At 45.3% G+C, this 21,035-nt stretch overlaps 1 protein-coding gene across 3 annotated transcripts in view; it reads right to left on the bottom strand.

The window, feature by feature from the left end:
- The window catches only part of LOC144891839 (AN1-type zinc finger protein 4-like), a 57,359-nt gene that overhangs the window by 27,255 nt on the left and 9,069 nt on the right, over positions 1–21,035 (bottom strand). For all 3 annotated transcript variants that reach the window (XR_013623238.1, XM_078776638.1, XM_078776639.1), the window contains exons 3-8: positions 18,887–18,962; positions 14,174–14,241; positions 13,901–14,063; positions 10,940–11,111; positions 9,105–9,873; positions 8,111–8,215 (exon numbers count right to left, since the gene is read on the bottom strand). Coding sequence is in view for 2 of the 3 variants with exons in the window: in XM_078776638.1 (XP_078632764.1) it covers positions 8,111–8,215; positions 9,105–9,873; positions 10,940–11,111; positions 13,901–14,063; positions 14,174–14,241; positions 18,887–18,962 (1,353 nt within the window). In the remaining variant the exon portion in view is untranslated. The remainder of the gene's footprint in view (positions 1–8,110; positions 8,216–9,104; positions 9,874–10,939; positions 11,112–13,900; positions 14,064–14,173; positions 14,242–18,886; positions 18,963–21,035) is intronic.

Genomic DNA, 21,035 nt, shown 5'->3' with positions numbered 1-21,035 from the left:
GCCACACTCCAGAGGGTCACCTTTCCCCTTGTATAGAGGGACGAGGGCACTTACTTCCCAATCCACTGGAATGCGGCCTTCTTTCACCACCAGATTACAGATCTCTGTCATTCTCGTCACACCCCAACTTCCTGCTGCCTTCAACATATCTCCCACAACTCCCATCGGCCCTCCCGCTTTTCTACTCTTCATTGCTTTTATTGCTTCCTCAACTTCCTTCTCAGTTATGTTCTCTGCCGGTCCTAAAACTGGGTTACTCTCTATGTTGCCATCCCATTCATTCTCTGTGTTCAACAGCATTTCCATATATCTTTTCCATCTTCCTTTAATTCCATCTGGGTCCACAGCGATTTGTCCCACTTCATCCTTCGAGCAACTCACCCCCATCACATCACACCTCTCTTTCGCTATCTGCTTTGCAATCCTGAATACCGCTCTCTGACCCTCTTCCAAATCCAAGCGTTCTCTGAACATTTTCCTGCATGCCTCCTGCGCCTTTGCTGCATCTTTCTTTGCAGCCTTCTTGGTTGCCTTTTAACTTTCATGCTCTGCTTTTTCTGCTCCCGTACCCTTCGCCTTCTGCCACTTCTTGAACTTCTTCCTCTTCTTGTCAATCCTCTTTCCAACATCATCATCCCACCACCATGTTTCCGAGTGCCTCGTTGGTCCTTTTGTCCATCCACATACTTCACCAACGGCTCCCAACAGCCTATCTTTCATTGACATCCAACCACTTTCAAGCTCAACCACATCATCCTCTACCCTACTCAGCCTCTCTTTTAATGCCTCCCTGACTGTCACCTCTTTCAACCTCCACACCTTCATTCTCGGTAGGTACTTCACCCGCCGACCTCTCCTCGCACCTTTCACCCTTATGTCGCAGACAACCAAGTGGTGCTGTGAAACACGAAACAGCCTCCTCCGCCGGGATCACTTTTGTGTCCCGGAGGTGCCCCCTATCTCGCCTCCGCACCATCAGGTAGTCAACGGTTGTCGTCGACCCACCCGACGTGTATGTAACAAGCTTATTATCCTCTTTCTGGAACTGAGTATTACAAATCAACAGCTCAGCTCCATCACCAATCTCCAAAATCCTTTCACCTTCTCCATTTCTCACCATATCCGTAACCCCCATGAACTCCCTCAAAACCGTCCATACTCATTCCCACATGTCCATTTCGGTCTCCTCCTACCACAACAACTTCCTCATCTTTCACGTTTTCCATCAGCTTTTCTATCGCACACCAGAACTTGTCCTTCTCTTCATCGCTCCGACCAACCTGCGGAGCCTATCCCGAGATGACGTTCACCAAGAGCTTTCCATTCATCATTTTCACCATCATTAACCTATCACTCACTCTAGTCACACGCACCTCACTGTCTACAAACTCCTCAGAAAACAGGACACCAACACCATTCACACCCTCCGGGCACCCTTGGCACACAAACTTGTATTTCTGTCCCTGCCTATCCTTCACCATTCTCACACCACTTCCCTTCCATCTCGTCTCTTGCACACAACATATGTCCACTCTTCTGCTGACCAATACTTCCACCACTTCTCCTGATCTCCCTGTCATTGTCCCTGCATTCCATGTCCCAAACCTCAGAAACCGATCTCCACTTCGGGCTGTACCCTGCCCATATGTGGTTGTAATTGTCATGTTTCTCTTTTTGAAGTAATGTTTTTATAGCCGGATGCCCTTCCTGACGTCAACCTGACAATTGTATATGTATGTATGTATATGTGTGTGTGTGTGTGTGTGTGTGTGTGTGTGTGTGTGTGTGTGATGTATATATATATATATATATATATATATATATATATATATTGTTGCGAATATGGAATTTGGCCTCCATATCCGCTTGTAAATATTCCCCTATTTTCTCCAATACTCCCCAACTTTCCCCAGTCCCCCATTCCCTAGTCCCATTGCATGTAAATAACAATCAGTAGAGCCGACCTTCCCCTTATTCCCCCATTAAATGTCGTGCCCAGGTCCACCGCACCACACGTAGACAACTTTCGGACATCTTCCTAGTTATTCTTAATCTATGTCAGTTAAGGCCTCGTTTCCATTAATTATGACTCTTCGTTGCACCAGAATGTGATTATATGGCACCAGTAGTGAGTTTAGGACCTTTCCCATACCTCCTCCCATCTTCTTCCCCAAACAACAACAATAACAACAACTACAACAACAATTACAACAACAACAGAGGGGATGGCGGCGGAGCGGGGGAGGATGCGTCCTCACACCGGCTCGATTAGCTCCAGACCATGCGCTCCACGGGGTTACCCCGAAGGGGCTGGCTGTCAGCTCCTCGTCGGGGGCGGAGCCAGTAACCCCCCCGCACGCACCCAATGAGAAGCAACGTGCCGATTCCACGAGGCGGAGCTAGCGAGCCGAGGGCGTGTCACTCCCCGCCGGATATACGCAGCCGCTTGCCGGACGTGACGAGAGATGCGCCCCCAGCTTGAGACGACAAGACGCCACCTCGAGCGCTGAGAGACCTCCTGCATCTGTTGGGCCGTGCCATCCTGTCCCTGAGCACAAGGTGCACCTTGTGCTGGCCATCGAATACCCGCTTTCCTTGTCATCAATCCCCGTGTGAGTCAGTTTTTGTCCTGTTTCTCTGTGGTCTGTCGGGAATAATATAAGGTTGTGTCTAAGTGCCTGTCTTCCTATGATGTACCTCTCGTCCCTGTAATCTGACCTTCCGCACGAATATAACCTCCTCCGGAGGTCTTGAGAACTGAACCCCTGGTGTCGTATTGTGTCATTATAACCCAGCCGGGTGTCTTCTTTTTCCTTCATTGGTCTAGCATAGCGCGATTAGTCAACCCCGGGTGCAATCGGGGTAACTTGTACGGATACGGCGGCCATCCCGCTCGGCCCACCATACCATCAAAGTCGTATCTGTAACAATTGGTGTCGGGAGTGAGATTCGAGGCCCGACCAAATTTTGAAAAAAAAAAAAAAAAAAAACGAATAGAGGAAAAAAAAAATTTGGTCAAAATTTGGAGCGGCCGAAATTTGTTTTGTTTTACGAAACTCGAATTTTGCAAGTCGCGCTATGGCGGATCAAGACGGCTGGGGTCCGGTAGGGGAGAGTGAAGCAGGGTCGGTCCAGGACCAAAATGAGGGACAGGAGGAGAGCGAAGCAGTGAGGGCGGCAGGTTCGCAAAATAGCGCCGTCACGCACGAAGAAGCGGGCGCGCAAAATGGCGCCTCGCTGGTCACCGCGCCCGCGACCGTGGCAGCGCCCCTGGTGGATTCGAACCTTTTCCTCCTGCAAATGAGGGCCCTTATGGAACAAATGGTGGGAATGAGGGCTGATAGTGAGCAAATGAGGGCTGATAGTGAGCAAATGAGGGCTGATAGTGAGCGGTTGGGAAACCAAATGGGGGTAATGAGGGACGAAGCGAGGGGTACCAGTGAGAAGTTAGACAATAATTTTGAGGAGTTAGACAAGAAAATTGAGAAGTTAGACAATAATTTTGAGGAGCGATAGGCCCGGTGGGAGAGGGTGGCATCCCTGCCACCTTTCCCATGTGAGGGGGGCAAAGGAGCAATAGCTTGTGGGGTGTATGGCAGTGAAAACTAGCCCGGGTGGGTTAGGATATGGTGTGTAGGGATCTAGCGAAGATGACCTTAGGTAACGTTAAGGTTAGTTAGTGACTGATACCTGTAGTGGGGACGCAGGTAGATTAGTGTGGATTATAATGACGAGGGAGCGCAATAGTTTAAAGGGACGACTGGGAAGCGCAAGTTTCAGAAGGGAGTAGTTAGCTGAGATGATGCCGTGTTTGTGAGAATTGAACAGGTGTGATTGCACAGGTGTGCAACTGGACAGGTGTGTGGAGCAGTGTATGAGTAGTGAGTGTGTGGATCAGCGCGAATGCGCTTGGGGAGAGAAGGGTGCAGGTGGCACCAGGTGTGAGAGCACAGGTGTGCAGGTACAGGTGTGTGGAGAGAGTTGGAGTGAGTGGTACGGAGTGGTGTGCATGGTGCGAAGGTGTGGATGGGGGAAGAGTGGACCCCTTTCACGAGCACCCGGGGCGGGTAGTGTAAGTGTTAGGTAGAGGGTGCAGGTAAATTGTGGTTGGATATTGGCATTTGTGGTGCGGTTGCAGAATGGTGTTGTGAATGGGTGCATTAGTGTTGTGGAAATGGCTGGGCGTGTAGCCTGTTAGTGTGTGTAGTTGGTTGGGCACTCCACCACTGTGAGGATGTCGGCCAGGTGAGGCCGCAGGTGGGCTCTGGGAGCCGGTAGTTGTGAGTGGGTGCCTGAGGATCCCGGGTGTGGATCGGGCAGCCCAGTGCCAGAGAGGGCACGGAGTGGGGAGAGAGCCAGAGGGCCTTCCCCAGGTAGTTAGGTTAGGGTGAGGAGCAGGTAAGCTCGGAGGCAACTGCAGTGGTGGAGGTGTGCAGGTGGGTAGACCCACTGGGAGAGGTACACGCCGCAGCCCAGAAATTGTGCGAGGGCACCGGGAGATGAATCGGGGGAGTGAGACCCCAAATTGAAGAGCACCACAGTTTGGCCAATGGGAATTGGTTTTTAGAACCCATAGTGTAAGAGGGCCAATGGTTTGGCCGGAGAAAGCCCCCGGGTAGTGTAAAGTTGTTAAAGTCATTTAGGAAATAGTTAGGATTGATGAACCTGTCGCACCATACGCAGCCACTTACCTGTGGTGATGATGATGACTCCACACCTGTGTTTTCTTTGTTCTGTGTGCAGGAAATGAGATTGCTGTGAGGATTTGTGAGACGCATCACGACGTGGATGAGACATTGGGGTGATTCCATCTCTCCCTCCCTAGGAGGGACTGATGATGAATTGGTAATGGCAAATTTTGATGTTGAGTTGAAAATGGCAAATTTTGATGAGAGTTGGAAATGGCAAATTTGATTGGTTAGGAGGGAGAGAAGACGAATTTGGTTTATGGGAGGAACGGGGAAGACAGTAGGGATGTTTGTTGATTTGTAAAGTAGATGTTTATGGGTAGTGTTGTGTTGTGTGGATACAGTAAGGGGTAAGGGAGGGGCCATGTAGGTTACCTGGTGGGGGGGGGCGTACGATAGGAACGTACCTGTCTCACCTGGTTCCCATGTGCCCCCAGTGTGCATCACCTTACATTGCGTGCACTTTTGCGCCCTTACCACCTTACTCACTTGTTTCTTCTTTTGTCTCCCACCTCCGAGGATCTGGCTTTGGGGTGGAGAGAGAGGAGAGAGAGGTGCTGGCTACGCAGTTGTGGGCCTGCACTTTCGCTGTTCGCTGCCTGGATCGGTACACCATATGGACCGCAATGTTTGTGGCCACCCACAATGGACCGCAGTTCGTTTGCGGCCAAGCACCACCCGGGGATGGACCTATGGGTCAACGTGGCACCTATGCCATAAAGGTGAACCACTGTTAATTAACACCACCAAGTGCACCACAAGAAGAGCAAGAGACACCTGCAGGGTTAGGGGTTGTCGAATTTATTTTTATACCAATGAACAATGGTGACTGCACCGATTGGTGGTGGGGTGGTGCTGTTGATGCTCGGGAAGGGTGCTCTGCACGTTATTAAAGGCCGTCGGCCACAGAGCACTCGTGGGTTGGTGTATCGATGCTGGCAAGCGCGCTCTCTCTATGCATAACATCTGCATGTGTTCCTCCAAAAACAGGTCCTGGATCGTAGTGTAAATAGCAGCATAGTCTTGTAAATAATGCTCCCTACCGGCTGTATGTTTAGTTTGAGAATTCTTTCCGGATTCGGTTATCCTGTGGGTGTGTTTCTGTGAGGAGAAGGGTGCAACGTCGCAGGGGGACATATTTACTCATTTGTGAATATCTGTAAAACTGTCGCACTCAGGGTAGAGTTAATAGTAGAGGGAACTACATTGCGTGCCACACTAAAGTAGGTAAAAATTTATCGGGTCGGGACGCCCCGAGGGTAGAGAAGGGTGCAATGTTGCGAATATGGAATTTGGCCTCCATATCCGCTTGTAAATATTCCCCTATTTTCTCCAATACTCCCCAACTTTCCCCAGTCCCCCATTCCCTAGTCCCATTGCATGTAAATAACAATCAGTAGAGCCGACCTTCCCCTTATTCCCCCATTAAATGTCGTGCCCAGGTCCACCGCACCACACGTAGACAACTTTCGGACATCTTCCTAGTTATTCTTAATCTATGTCAGTTAAGGCCTCGTTTCCATTAATTATGACTCTTCGTTGCACCAGAATGTGATTATATGGCACCAGTAGTGAGTTTAGGACCTTTCCCATACCTCCTCCCATCTTCTTCCCCAAACAACAACAATAACAACAACTACAACAACAATTACAACAACAACAGAGGGGATGGCGGCGGAGCGGGGGAGGATGCGTCCTCACACCGGCTCGATTAGCTCCAGACCATGCGCTCCACGGGGTTACCCCGAAGGGGCTGGCTGTCAGCTCCTCGTCGGGGGCGGAGCCAGTAACCCCCCCGCACGCACCCAATGAGAAGCAACGTGCCGATTCCACGAGGCGGAGCTAGCGAGCCGAGGGCGTGTCACTCCCCGCCGGATATACGCAGCCGCTTGCCGGACGTGACGAGAGATGCGCCCCCAGCTTGAGACGACAAGACGCCACCTCGAGCGCTGAGAGACCTCCTGCATCTGTTGGGCCGTGCCATCCTGTCCCTGAGCACAAGGTGCACCTTGTGCTGGCCATCGAATACCCGCTTTCCTTGTCATCAATCCCCGTGTGAGTCAGTTTTTGTCCTGTTTCTCTGTGGTCTGTCGGGAATAATATAAGGTTGTGTCTAAGTGCCTGTCTTCCTATGATGTACCTCTCGTCCCTGTAATCTGACCTTCCGCACGAATATAACCTCCTCCGGAGGTCTTGAGAACTGAACCCCTGGTGTCGTATTGTGTCATTATAACCCAGCCGGGTGTCTTCTTTTTCCTTCATTGGTCTAGCATAGCGCGATTAGTCAACCCCGGGTGCAATCGGGGTAACTTGTACGGATACGGCGGCCATCCCGCTCGGCCCACCATACCATCAAAGTCGTATCTGTAACAATATATATATATATATATATATATATATATATATATATATATATATATATATATATATATATATATATATATATATATATATAGTCCCTCCTATGTCAGCGGCTCATCGCCCAGCTTTGGGGGGTGAGGGGGGCAAACCCTTTCCATACCTCACCTGCAGGGTTGCTGGTGGTCAGGGGTGGTCATCTCGGGTTTCCCAACAAAACTTACGCCTGTTGGCCTAACAGAACACTAAAAAAAAACATTAAAACCATATTACAAAGGAAAGACCATGAAAAAGAGGTGATTTAGGGATGGCAGTTTTAGACAAACATTGGGGAGGGTTGACAACATCTTTCTATTCATAAAGCGACGCATATCTGATATCACAATTAAATTACCTCAAGCTTACTCGAATACATTTACTATGGGAAATAACTAGTCTACCCTATGAAACCTTAGCCCCTAGATGCCATTTCCACAACATCATTGAAGTAACAAGCAACAAGATTACACATGATACAAGATAAATCTGAATGCCCAAACTGAAAATGCATTCCCAATAGTCTGGAAATGCCACAAAGCATGGCCTGAGGGAATCCACATCTCAACACCTTGTGCTGTACAGGCCTTCGTTACAGCTGGGTTGATTGCACATCAAGCCAGAAATAAATGCTAAGAAAGTTCTCCGTACATATCAATTGCTGGACACTATTATAACGTACATTGGGTTTCTCTTGGTTAAACCAAATAGACAATAAAGGCGATTCAACCGGATGCTGTTTAGTTTGTCGAATTTGTTTCAACTATTGTGGTACATTCATACTTTTTAGGAAAAGGCAACTGTATTTAAATTATCCAATTTAACGTTGACTTTGGGAAAATCATCTTCTTCCATTCAGTGACACTGACATCTTTTCACCTCACAGATCGTACAATCCTGCAAATCCAGCCTTATATATCAGTCCCAGATTTGATAGATTGAAAACGAAGCATCGGAGCCTTTGAACCTACTGAAGTATTATGACCTCAACACGGATATGTAATCAAAATTACGAAAACGAATCTCACTTGAAGTATTGTTACGGCCTGTGGCGTGGGGAAGTCGAAAATGTGACGGCGATGACGACTCCTCGTACATCCTTCGTCCACAATCAACTCCAGAGTCTGTGCCACCTGATTGGGGCAAATACAGGGAAGAATGGTACATGTGGTTGATGGGGGTGGAATGCATCATACTGATCACAATCAGACGTATTTGCAGCATACACTGTTATAAACAACACACACACACACACACACACACACACACACACACACACACACACACACACACACACACACACACACACACACACACACACACACACACACACACACACACACACACACACACACACACACACACACACACACACACACACACACACACACACACACACACACACACACACACACACACACACACACACACACGTCCCATTCTCCCATTTCTCTCCATCAGGGATTCCATAACAGGAAGTGGAATCCCAAGGTCTGCTCGTTTACCGCAGGCAAGTTGATGGTTTTTGTTTTCTATCCATTCGTTTCTGGCCTCGCTCCTGTCACCCTCTAGCATCATGCTTTCTTCCATAAATCCACACCCAGTTAACCATCCAAATTTCAAGATGAACCATCACTTCAATCTCTAGACTGTGAAACCCACTGTGTCCGTCTGTCTCATGCCCCTCCAAGAGTGCTGTCCATAGTCACTTCATATCTTTTAGCCCATAACCACCTCTGCTCCCTTGGACTCCCACTGATCCAATGCCCCTCCACCCCACCAAAATGCTTTCCTTTCTACCACTCATGTGAAGTCTTTTAATTCATGTCAAAATAGTGACGATATCTACCAACATGTTTGTCCTGCAAGCAATATGTATACAAGCTATTCCATGAGTTTGAGGCTACTGGAGGAAAAGAAAAAAATTCGGAATTTTCTACATAGTGCACAATAGCTGGAAAGTATACATTTCTATTTACAGGCATAAAAATAAAAAGCATCCTGAATGAGGCAAACACATACCATGATCAGTGGATGACAGTAAGGGAGACCAGGTGACCTTGTTTGAGCTTTGTCGCACCCTCCTGGGTATCTTGGAATTCTTGCACCGACTTGTACAGTTGATAATAGCAGCCATTTTGTACCGGCTCTCGCCACAAAGGCTTGGCCTTTTTCTGTCGGATATGGAACATCGTCCTTTTGGCTCTTTAATTGGGGGTATTGAAGAACTATGAAATACAGGACAAGCAGCTAGGTCAGCTTTAAATGGTGTTTTTTCAGATTCATTGTAACATGCGAGGTGTGGCGTTTTTTTAGTCTTTGCAGGTATGGCGGCTGGAGTCAATGCCAGGCCTGCGAGTGAGGCTCCGAGGCCATCAAAATCTATTTCTTCATTTTGTGATGAAGTACGAGCGCAACGAGACTTCTTGGTCGTGCCACAGACACTCACACGGCTGAGTTGTTCTGCCAAGCTGTCCGCAGAATCAACTTGCCCAAAGCCTTCAAGTGACGACGCATTGCGACAAACAGCAGACAAAGATGACGTCGGTGACTGCTCAACATAGTTTCCAGCGGAGTCGTGCTCCGCCAACAAAGTGCCCTGAAGGCATTTAGGCAATGCTGCAGTTCGTGCAGGCATCCTTATCACTTGACCCTCAGGGCGAGAAATTGTGCAATGCACATCGAGACTGGGGAGCAAACAGCAACCGTCATGGGAAGGTGGTAATGGTGAAACGCCAAAGGGAACCATTGGAGATCGAGGACATAACTTGGCATGTAGATCTTTCTTGGTCTGCAAATAAAGTAATCATCAAAATTAATTTAAAATTCTTCCGTTAAATTTACAATAAATCCTGTACAGTAGAGCATAAATGCATTCATTATCTTACTCATGGTTATGAAAATGCATGTTAAAACTATAATGGCACTCAGAAGAACGCATACTTCCACCAGGCTGAACAGTCTATGTTTTGTATCCCAATGATTGGCCGGATCTGGATTCTGACCTGAACCAAAATCTAATCGGCTTGTTCTTGTCACCGAACCAACTCATTCACCAAGTTTAGTCAGAAGTCATCCATAACTTTTTGAGATATCCTGTTAAGTATCGTTTTTGGCCCTATCTCCCAATGGTGAAGAATCACTTTTAAAATTCTACCAGCCGGATCCGAATCCAGATCTTCACCAAAATCTAATCTTTTTGTCCTCGTCACATACGATACCTCTCTGCCAAATTTCGTTTGAATCCATCCAGAATTTTTTCAGATATCTTGTACACAGTCAAACAAACAAACAGACAGACAGACCTTAGGTGGTGAAGGTAACTTGAGCGAAGGCATGCTATCGCAAATATCAAGCTTCAAGTTAAAAAAAAAAAAATCTTGTTTTGACCCCAGTGACCCCAAGTCCCCACACCCTGGTGCACAAACTGGGGGTCAAATCCAAAAAAGAATAGTTACAAATTTCATGCATCCCCCAATGTTGATTGCAATGCAAAGTTTCGTTATAAAATGTTTAATAAGAATGTGCCAGTAATTACATTTTTTGGTATCCGGCCTTTTGACCCCACCCTCGGCCCCAGGGGGAAGGGCCAAAATTATACTGCTCCCACACTTTCTTGCCATGTGACGATAACTAGAGTCTGGTTTATTTCTGCACAAATGTTTAGGAGATAGCATGACAGACGGACGGACAGACGCAGGCGGAGCCTATTACAACAATTTCCCTCACCGCCACCCCACCTCTCCCCCTCCCCCCCTCGTTTTTTTAAAGCGTGGGCCCGATGACTGTTTTTTGAGGATCATCGAATATACACCAGGGAAAATCCATGGTCATTCTCACTTATGTACGGCACACACCCGCTTGCTTGTAGATCTGAGTTCAAGCTGGCAATGAAGGTAAAGCATTTTTTTCTTCATCAATGCATCTTCTCTGAGACGCTGTCCCTTTGTTGTTCGCATTGCTTTTGCCTTCCCAATGTCAGATCCTCCAGTCGGTGTACCAGTGCACAGCCCGTACAAAGAACCTTCGCTGTAACATGCCATGAACACAGATGCTTGTTAAAATGCAATTGTAAATGTGGGTTACGCAGCAGTGTTGCTACTTTCTGGGCTTTTAATCAAGTATATAATTCGCAAAAATGCGATTTGTGTTTTAGTGCTCAAGTATATAATTCAAAAATAAAATGGAGACTTTAACGGTCGTAGAAAGAAAATTCCGGAAGTTTACCGCTGTTCATGCAGTCTTATACACCACCTTATTTGACACATTGCATTAGTTGTCCCCCGTCGCACAGCGGAGCGAAAGGGGTACTATGGTTTTCCCCTCCGTCCGTGTGTCCGTCCGTCCGTCCGTGCGTGCGGGCGTGTTTGCGTGTGGGCGTAAGCGAAGGACCGCATTCGAATTTGGTGTGTGGGTGCAACCGACGTCAAAATCCAAGAGGGCCGCCGCCATGTATGTCTGATGCCATGTATGTCTGAACCTTGTGAGATGAATATCTTGAAAAATAAGCGAAGTACCAACTTCTAATCTGGTGTGTGGGTGTATCTAGGCACAAGGAAGAACGCTGTTTAAAATTGAGTCGCTACGTCAAAATCCAAGATGGCCGCCGCCATGTATGTCTGAACCTTGTGAGATGAATATCTTGAAAAATAAGCGAAGTACCAACTTCTAATTTGGTGTGTGGGTGTATCTCGGCATAAGGAAGAACGCTATTGAAAATTGGGTCGCCATGTCAAAATCCAAGATGGCCGCCACCATATATATATGTCTGAACATTGTGAGCGAAATATCTTGAAAAATAAGTGAAGTACCAACTTCTAATCTGGTGTGTGGGTGTATCTCGGCACAAGCAAGAACGCTGTTTAAAATTGGGTCGCCACGTCAAAATCCAAGATGGCCACCGCCATGTATGTCTGAACCATGTGAGATGAATATCTTGAAAAATAAGCGAAGTACCAACTTCTAATTTGGTGTGTGGGTGTATCTCGGCATCAGGAAGAACGCTATTGAAAATTGGGTCGCCACGTCAAAATCCAAGATGGCCGCCGCCATGTATGTCTGAACCTTGTGAGATGAATATCTTGAAAAATAAGCGAAGTACCAACTTCTAATTTGGTGTGTGGGTGTATCTCGGCATAAGGAAGAACGCCATTGAACATTGGGTCGCCACGTCAAAATCTAAGATGGCCGCCACCATATATATGTCTGAACCTTGTGAGCGAAATATCTCGAAAAATAAGCAAAGTACCAACTTCTAATCTGGTGCGTCGCTGTATCTAGGCACAAGGAAGAACGCTGTTTAAAATTGGGTCGCCACGTCAAAATCCAAGATGGCCACCGCATGTATGGCTGAACCTTGTGAGATGAATATCTTGAAAAATAAGCGAAGTACCAACTTCTAATTTGGTGTGTGGGTGTATCTCGGCATAAGGAATAACGCTATTTAAAATTGGGTCGCCATGTCAAAATCCAAGATGGCCGCCACCATATATATGTCTGAACCTTGTGAGATGAATATCTTGAAAAATAAGCGAAGTACCAACTTCTAATCTGGTGTGTGGGTGTATCTAGGCATAAGGAAGAACGCTATTGAAAATTGGGTCGCCACGTCAAAATCCAAGATGGCCGCCTCCATGTATGTCTGAACCTTGTGAGCGAAATATCATATCATAGCATGATTTCTGCGTCTTCCACTTTGTCAACTCACATCACTTCACCGACGGGGAACCTAGGCATAACGCTTGTTATCTTAGTATGGCAGATAGGTGCAGGAATTGTGCCTTTGATGATACAAGCATGGCATTTGGCACACAGTCAGAGTATGTCCTCAGAAAGATATTTGTCTATCGGGCCATCACAGATTTTGTCCTTTTTTGAAAAATGGCCGCCATTGTTGTCACAGGACAAATCTGTGATGGGCCGATAGCCAAATATCTTCCTTAGGGCATACTCTAACTGTGTGCCAACTCTCGTGCTTGTATCATGAAAGGCACAATTCTCCCAAATATTTCACCTATCTGCCGTACTAAAAATTGGGCGCCATTTTTATTGGACACATCTGTGATGACTCTAATAGTCAGAATATTTAACTGTGTACCAAATACAATGCTTGCATGATTCAAACAACCGTTTATACAAATTAATATACCATATACCATACACCATAATATACCACATAAATGGCGGTCATTTTGAAAACATTGTTGTCACAGGACAAATATATGATAACCTACAGTTAGGGGTCTTAATTATGTGCCAAATGTCAAGCTTGTATGACCACAACAACTGTTTATACACAGTAATGTACCAAATATATGTAAAATAACAAGCAATAGAGGCCATTTTGAAAAATGGCCGCCATTGTTGTCACAGGACAAATCTGCGATGGCCCTCTAGCCAAATATCTTCCTTAGGGCATACTCTAACTGTGTGCCAACTCTCGTGCTTGTATCATCAGTCACAATTCTCCCAAATATTTCACCTATCTGCCGTACTATCTGTGCCTGCTTGCGTCTGTTATTGACGTCCTTAGAAAACAGCAAGAAAAAAAAAGGTATATACATATATCTCACTCCTCTCTACGCATGTGCAATCAGGATAAATTCAGAGCCAAAGTAAACTGCAGGTTCGTTTTCTGATTCGTATGCAGATGCAACACGAAAGTGATATCAAGTTGTTCCTTGGTCATAAACTGACATGTGTAAACACGGACAAACAATGAACCAATTTCATGGAGACAGAAGTGAACCAATTGCTTAACTGCACTTTCCACTTCGCGTCCACATGGAAATAAATAATGACCCTGATGTGAATAATACCCAAAGGTTTCCGATAGTGGGGACAATGTGCCATCTCCACGATCTACCACTCGAAGCAAGTCAATCTGGTCTCCTTGCTGCAGAACAAGCAACGCAAGTTTGGGATTCATCTCAAGAGGTGGGCTCTCCGGAAAGTATGGAATCTGCACATCTTCCAAAGCAACTGAAAGAAAAGGCACAAAATGATCAACAATGATGCTTTTCAATCATAATCGATAAATTGAAGATATACAGTGGTTGCAAAATAGCGTGGTGCAACTGCAGTCGGCTCACCACGTCGTGTGTTCACAGGGCCACCTCGCATAGCCAGGACCAAACGCACTGTTGCACCATCTGCAACACTGGCAAGTTCACAGCAAAGGCATCAGTCAAACAAAATCTCAACAATTATTAAAGATATCTATCTACCATAATAAGAGTGTGTGCCAATGTGTCAGTCAGTGTGTCTCCTCCATAACTCCAAAACCATTAAACCTTGTGGCCCGAAACTTTGCATGCATACCAAGGGAACTCCAAGAGTGCATTAATGAAAACTGGGTCTTTGCGCAACTTAAAACACCCCTTTTATGAAGATAATTAATGCAAGTGTACTCTTTAAAAACTGCTCTTGCAAGCCATGGCAATACATTAGACAGTGTCCCTTTTTTTTTTTTTTTAGATATGTAGTTGTTTTTTAACACCACATTGCATGTTACACATTTTTGTGCAAAGACCGAAATTGCACCAATATAGTTATAATAATAGAACTATAAAAATTATACCAATCAAAAAATATCTTCTGACCGAATCAAACCTCGTATTTGGAACTCCACCATGTTGAGCTCTAGCTGGCAAGGCATAGAATGACATTTTGTGCGCGCTCTGTGGTGAATTGAATTTCGACAATCCGTACTCAAATTTCACTTTTAAAGAACTCTATTTAAAGGTAAATAAATATTTGTGGTTGACGTTTTGGTGTTTGGTGGAGTTAATCTGTGCCATCCACCCAGACACACCCAGAGAACAAATTAACACTTATTTCTGTAGTCGGAAATGCTGTAAGGTTCAATTCCGCAGATTCAATGTTGAAATTCGGCTCAGGTTAAGAGCTTGCAGAGTTTATCGCATTTTAGTTGTAAAGCGTGAGGAAATTAAATAAAGGCATGAACACTGTCTGGAGACGTCTGTAGATGCCCGGAAAACAAATGTGGGAACTGCTGTGAAGCTCTGCCTGCCGTCCATCAGATGGACGTTAAACTGGGTGTCACATCTGCAGGATTTCCCCGGGGGGGGGGGGGGCCCCTCTCTACTCCAGCTCCTCAACATCCCCCTACCAACCCTAAGGTTTCATTCCCCTCCACATTCCAGCCTTTAAACCCCCTCCTACCCCAACTCCTCAACCACTCCCGTACCACCAAAAGTCCTCAACCCCCTCCTCCCCCCCAACTCTGTCCAATCTTTTCTCCCACTCATCAAACCACAAGGGCATTCCCACATCAATCATTACATATTTCTTCATTACCTGATGGAAACAGTGGAATATTTAACTCTTTCACATCCCCTATCCAACCCACCATCATGTCACCACTGTCTTAACAGAAACCACAATCGAAACAGCAACAGTATGGCTCCTACACGTCATGGCTCATCAAAATCGCATGTCCAACTTACAATCCGAGATATGTAGAAACCTCATGGAAATGCAACTCTCAAATGACCATTAGCAGCCGAATTGTGCCAATAAACGATCCTAAACTAATGATTTCCTTCCTGATGCATATTTCCACATTGTTAAAAGTAAATAATAATGCTTTTCAATCATTATTGCACAGCTAGGATGCAAGGAACCTCCATGGTAAAAGCTCTTGCTTAAGAGAATGCTACAGTTATTTGGGCAGTGTACAAGCAACAACAGCTATTTGGGCTGCTGCCTCAAACGCTCCCAAAAAAACCCCCAAAAAAACAACCTAAGTTTGAAGCAAAAACATACCCACTGCCTATGTGCATATAATATGTCATGGTTATATAGCTCAGGTATTTCACTGGTCCAGAGGTTGACACCAGAGGCCTGAAGCCAAAGGCATATATGTACAGTGGCCTTCACACAGCCCATGACACCTATCGGCTACAACCTTTCGATATTTGTTGAACCTTTTACCAGTCACTTTGGTTGTTTTACACTGAATGGAAAACAAAGGGAGGGCATGGCGATTGTTATTATGACAGCCCCGAAAAGGTATATGGCTTCGCATCACACTAAAATTGTGGCCGTATGATTTTTCAGGTTACAATTGTCGGTTGAGTCAGGCCAACTGTCTAACCAATGGATGGAAAGGAACGTTACTCACACGAATGGACGGACAAGAACAGAAACCATCCCATAGACCCCTAAACAGGCAGATTTGTTTTAATGTCGTGAACAAACTTTGGTACAGCACAGGTGGTGAAGGTTGTGGTCAAGTTTCATCGAAATTGTGTGTGTAGTTTCAGAGAAGAATGCAAATACCTATTTTGGGGAGTCAAACCTGGACCCACTTTGACGCCCCGTAGACTCCCTCAGACTTCGATTTTCTTAGTGCCGTGAACACACCTCGGCACATAATGGGGGATGAAGGTTGTGGTCAAGTTTCATCGAAATAGTGTGTGTAGTTTCAGAGGAAAAAGCAAATTCATATTTTGGGGGATCAAACCTAGATCCACTTTGACCCCGGCAAACCCCCTTAGACTGCGATTTTTTTTAATGCCGTGAACAAACTTTAGTCACAACACAACAAATATAATTTGTGCCAAATTTGGTCACAATCCCATGTGGTTTCGGAGAAGAAGTTGCAAGTGTTTACAGATGGACTGACGAACGAACGACGCACCATCGCATAATCTCCCATGAACTTCGTTACAGGTAAGCTAAAAATTGATGCACTAGTTTCCTGGATTTAAAATATTATTTTCGCAGTTAAAGGGACACATGATGTGGTTGTCCAATATCTCCATATATTTATACCATGGAATAAAGCAGTCCGATTAGTCAGATAATACATAATAACAACAACAATAACAACGTGAATGGCAGTAGGTAGAGTGCATACCACCATCAGGCTGAACAGTTCAAAATTTGTATCCCACCGATAGGCCGGATGTTGATCTACACCAAAGTCGAATCATTTAGGCCTTATCACTGACTTCCCCAACCTGTCCACCAAATGTCGTCCAAATCCGTCGATAACTTTTTGAGATATTCTGATTAATGTCCGACAGACAGATGTGTAAACATAATCACCGTCCACCTTCGGTGGCGGAGGTAATGACATCTTCGCAAGAGAGCCATAGTTCATTACATCTACTTGCTGCTGAAAAATGTGAAGAGGTGGTGTGGGGGAGGGAGGAGATGTATTGGGGAGAAATTAATCATGTACAATACAAATGGCTTCCACATGCCAATGTGCTGCCGGTTTTTCAGTAAAATGCCTCGAGAGTGTGAACCGGCCCCCCCAAAGACCTTTAAGACTATGCATTGCTTGACGTTCCGTATGATCACATGGGCAAGACAGCTAGCTCCTGGTTTACAAAACCCACACAACTTAGTAACAAAAGAGAATATGGAAATGTGATCGATGATGGTTTGTGTAATGCTAATTGCCAACTGCAATATAGGGCACCTTCTGCTTTAAAAAAAAAAAAAAAAAAAAAAAAAAAAAAAAATCAAGGCTCATCTTTTTTAACTCACTTTATAATGTTTTGTGGTCATAATGATGTAGTTGGCAGCTGCAACAGCCATCACCACCACCACCATTCTTTGAAAAATAATGACAAAATGTTTAATAACTTCAAACAAAGTTTTTTTTTTTTTAGAAGTTTGTTCACCAATTAGTGATTCTAATAATGTGACTCATCTCTGTAGGAGTTATTAGAATGGAGTGAATGAATGAATGAATGATCGTTTTAAGGCCATTTTCCCTGCTAGAGCAGGGGTTAGCCTTGCGGGCCCCATGACAATCATGGTTCCCTGTTTGAGGCAATGTTTTTATGGCCGGATGCCCTTCCTGACGCCAACACTTGGTCACGCTCTTACGATGCGCAGGGATACGGTGTACCTATTCTAAATCGGGGTACACACCGGGATCATTCATCCCAGCAAGCTGGTACTCAATTTGCCAACCTCGGAAGGATGACGGGCTGAGTCAACCCCCCTGGCGTTAATTCAGCGATCGACCTGGATTCGAACCCAGGATCCGAGGATCCCAAGCCGGCACCCTGACCGCTAAGCCAACACCAGGCTAGTGAGGATCCCAAGCCGGCACCCTGACCGCTAAGCCAACACCAGGCTAGTTATTAGAATGGAGTGTCGTGAACAAAATCTAGGTCAGGTGTATCTCAGGCTGAAGGGGACATGGAGCTTGTTTTTGCATGGAAGAGGCTGGAATTTATTTTTATTTAATTGTGTTGACAAAGCAACACCCTGGCAACACCCTGCAACACCCTGGTCCCTGGCAACACCTGCAACACCTGCAAGCAACACCCTGGTGTTGGGCTAGCGGCTAGGGTGTCAGCTTAGGATCCTAGGATCCTGGGTTCGAAACCCGGTCGATCGCTGAATTAACGCCAGGGGGGTTGACTCAGCCTGTCATCCTTCTGAGGTCGGCTAATTGAGTACCAGTTCACTGGCAATTCCCTGTTTGTCGTTAAAGGCGTTAAACGTTTTCGGGAACCGTGGTAGTTGTTGTTTTTCGCTCTTTCACGAGCCTCGATCTTGTATACAAAAAAAAAGAAAAAAGAAAAAAAAAAAGGGTTGGCGTCAGGAAGGGCATCCGGCCGTAAAACATTGCTTCAAAAAGGGGACCGAAAAACAACAACTACCACGGTTCCCGAAAAAGGCCAACCCCCGCTTGCGAGGAAAAATGGCCTCTAAAGGTGGTTTTTTTTTTTTTTTGTGTTGACAAAGCAACAGGAAAGACTGATAAAACAGATATGGATAAACTGGATTTTCATATTCGTCCTAAAGAAGCATACTTGTAATCTTGGAGGCAGTAATCGTCCTGGAGCTCAGTGTTGCACCAGATGAGATGTTGTTGAGAAACAGGAATGCCTGCGGAAGGCACTCAACTTCAGGTCATCATTCTCAGGGAACACAAGAACATTTAGAAGCTTTAGCTGGTCATACACCGAATGCAATGTCTGTGCGAATCCCATGCGTTTATTCAAGGAGCAAATGCACTTGCATGATGTTCGGTAGCGATTCCAGCAAACACAGGTGAGAATATCAGCGGTTTCCCAAGCCAATTTTGAAACACACCGACGTCCTTTCTGCATTATAAATTTACTAGTATATCCGCTACGGGAGCGGCAGGGGGAGTCATGTTATTATCGTTATTATTATTGCCAATTATTATTACTATTACTTATGTTAGATCAGGTCATTGAAAAGATCAGACCGTGTCTCACCATTCTGAATTCCCTGTAATAAAATTTACTTCTGTGAGGGTGTCGGGGGTGGTGAAGGCTAGGGCGGAGGGAGGGGACAATATCGCAAGTCACAAAACCCCTTGGGGAATAATATTAATATTATGCTATTATCATCAGTGGTGTTATTACTTTTGTTATTAGAAACACCCTTGGAAAACGCCAGGGAAGCAGCAGGATGGGTCATGTTGGTAACACTTGTGGGGTATATAGACTGTGTTAGGGTTAGATAGTTCTCTGCAACCACTTATCTGATCAATGCAAAACTTTAAACATAAGAGGAACTCCTTAGAGAATATATAATTGATAGGTCTGAGGTCAAAGGTCACATGGTATGGCAGTCATATTGAATTAAAGGAAGAAATTTGGACATATTTTCTCCGAAGCCGCTCAACAAAAAAAATTGAAACTTCGCACATGCCACATTTTTAGCCTTGAGGTGTTCAAAAGTGGTCGTTAAATATCCTAATAATCGATCAATAATCAACAAGCATTCCGAGTCTTGCGCTGCAATAAATGTCCCCTACCAAAGTTCAAAGTGCCATAACTTTGTCAAAAATGATCGAATATGCAAATTTATGCACGGTTGATGCTGGTTTTCAAACTTGATCTGAGGTATGCTGAACACATGCGTGTCACGCCACGCCTCGTTGATAAGCCCGCAAGGTCGCTCCGTGGAGCGGCCTGCACGTATTGCACTGTGTGAATTATATAATTACCAACTCACGGTCTGAGGTACGAGCGATTCAAGAGATATCCTTCTTTTTTTTTCTTCTTTTTTTTCGTTTACTTAACGATATCTGCCAAACCACGTGCCCTATCGCAAATTCCAAAAGGACATTTTAGTAGACTGACATGCTGAACAGATCTGTGAAGTTTCCCCTCGATTGGATCAAAAATGATGGAGGAGCTCGGTTTTAAAAGTTCATGCTTAAAAACGTCATAACTCTGAAACCATGTGCCGCATGACATCATGCTCGCTGACCTTTTTGTTTGACATGGGTATGCGATTCTGCCTGCAAAGTTTGGCCTCGATCTGTTCAGCCATTGCAGAGAAAAAGGGGTTTTCGTGTTTTCATGAAAAACAATATGGCGGCCGAACCACGTGACCTGTGACATCATAATTACCATTAAAATATTCAACAGACAGAGTCCCCTCTCCGGTGAAAATTTTATCTCACTCGGTCCTATTATTGCAGAGAAAATCTTTTTTATAGGAAATTAAAACTTAAAATGGCAGAGTTAAGGATCATCAGAATTCCCAAAGTTCAAAGTGCCATAACTTTGTCAAAAATGATCGAAACGTCGTGAAGTTCGAACTTGATCTGTAACTTATCATGAGGAAACCATGTGCCAAGTTTTAAATCATTAGCATTATGAGTTTAGAAAAAAAGTCTGGAAAACTGTTCTTTGCGTGACAGACTGACAGACTGACAGACTGACGGCGTGCAAACCTATAGTCCCCTCCGGTGTACACCGGTAGAGGACCAATAAAACTATGGATAATGGCAATGTTTGTGACATAATAGGGTGCACGGATGATACGTGTATATGCTCCCCCTGTTCTGTCTCCCAAATATTCCAGCAGGGAGCATAAGGCCTGCCAGAAACTCTCTTCTGGTGAAACTGCCAAAATCAAGACTCTCTGCTCACCTTCACTCTTTCATTCCTCTTTTCTCCCACCTCTAGAACAAACTCC

The sequence above is a fragment of the Myxine glutinosa genome, chromosome 4 (assembly GCF_964187855.1).
Source record: "Myxine glutinosa chromosome 4, kmMyxGlut1.1, whole genome shotgun sequence".
In the NCBI taxonomy this organism is placed as follows: Eukaryota; Metazoa; Chordata; class Myxini; order Myxiniformes; family Myxinidae; genus Myxine; species Myxine glutinosa.
The sequence above is the reverse complement of the archived record's forward strand: the minus strand, read 5'-3'. Positions and strand labels throughout refer to the sequence as shown.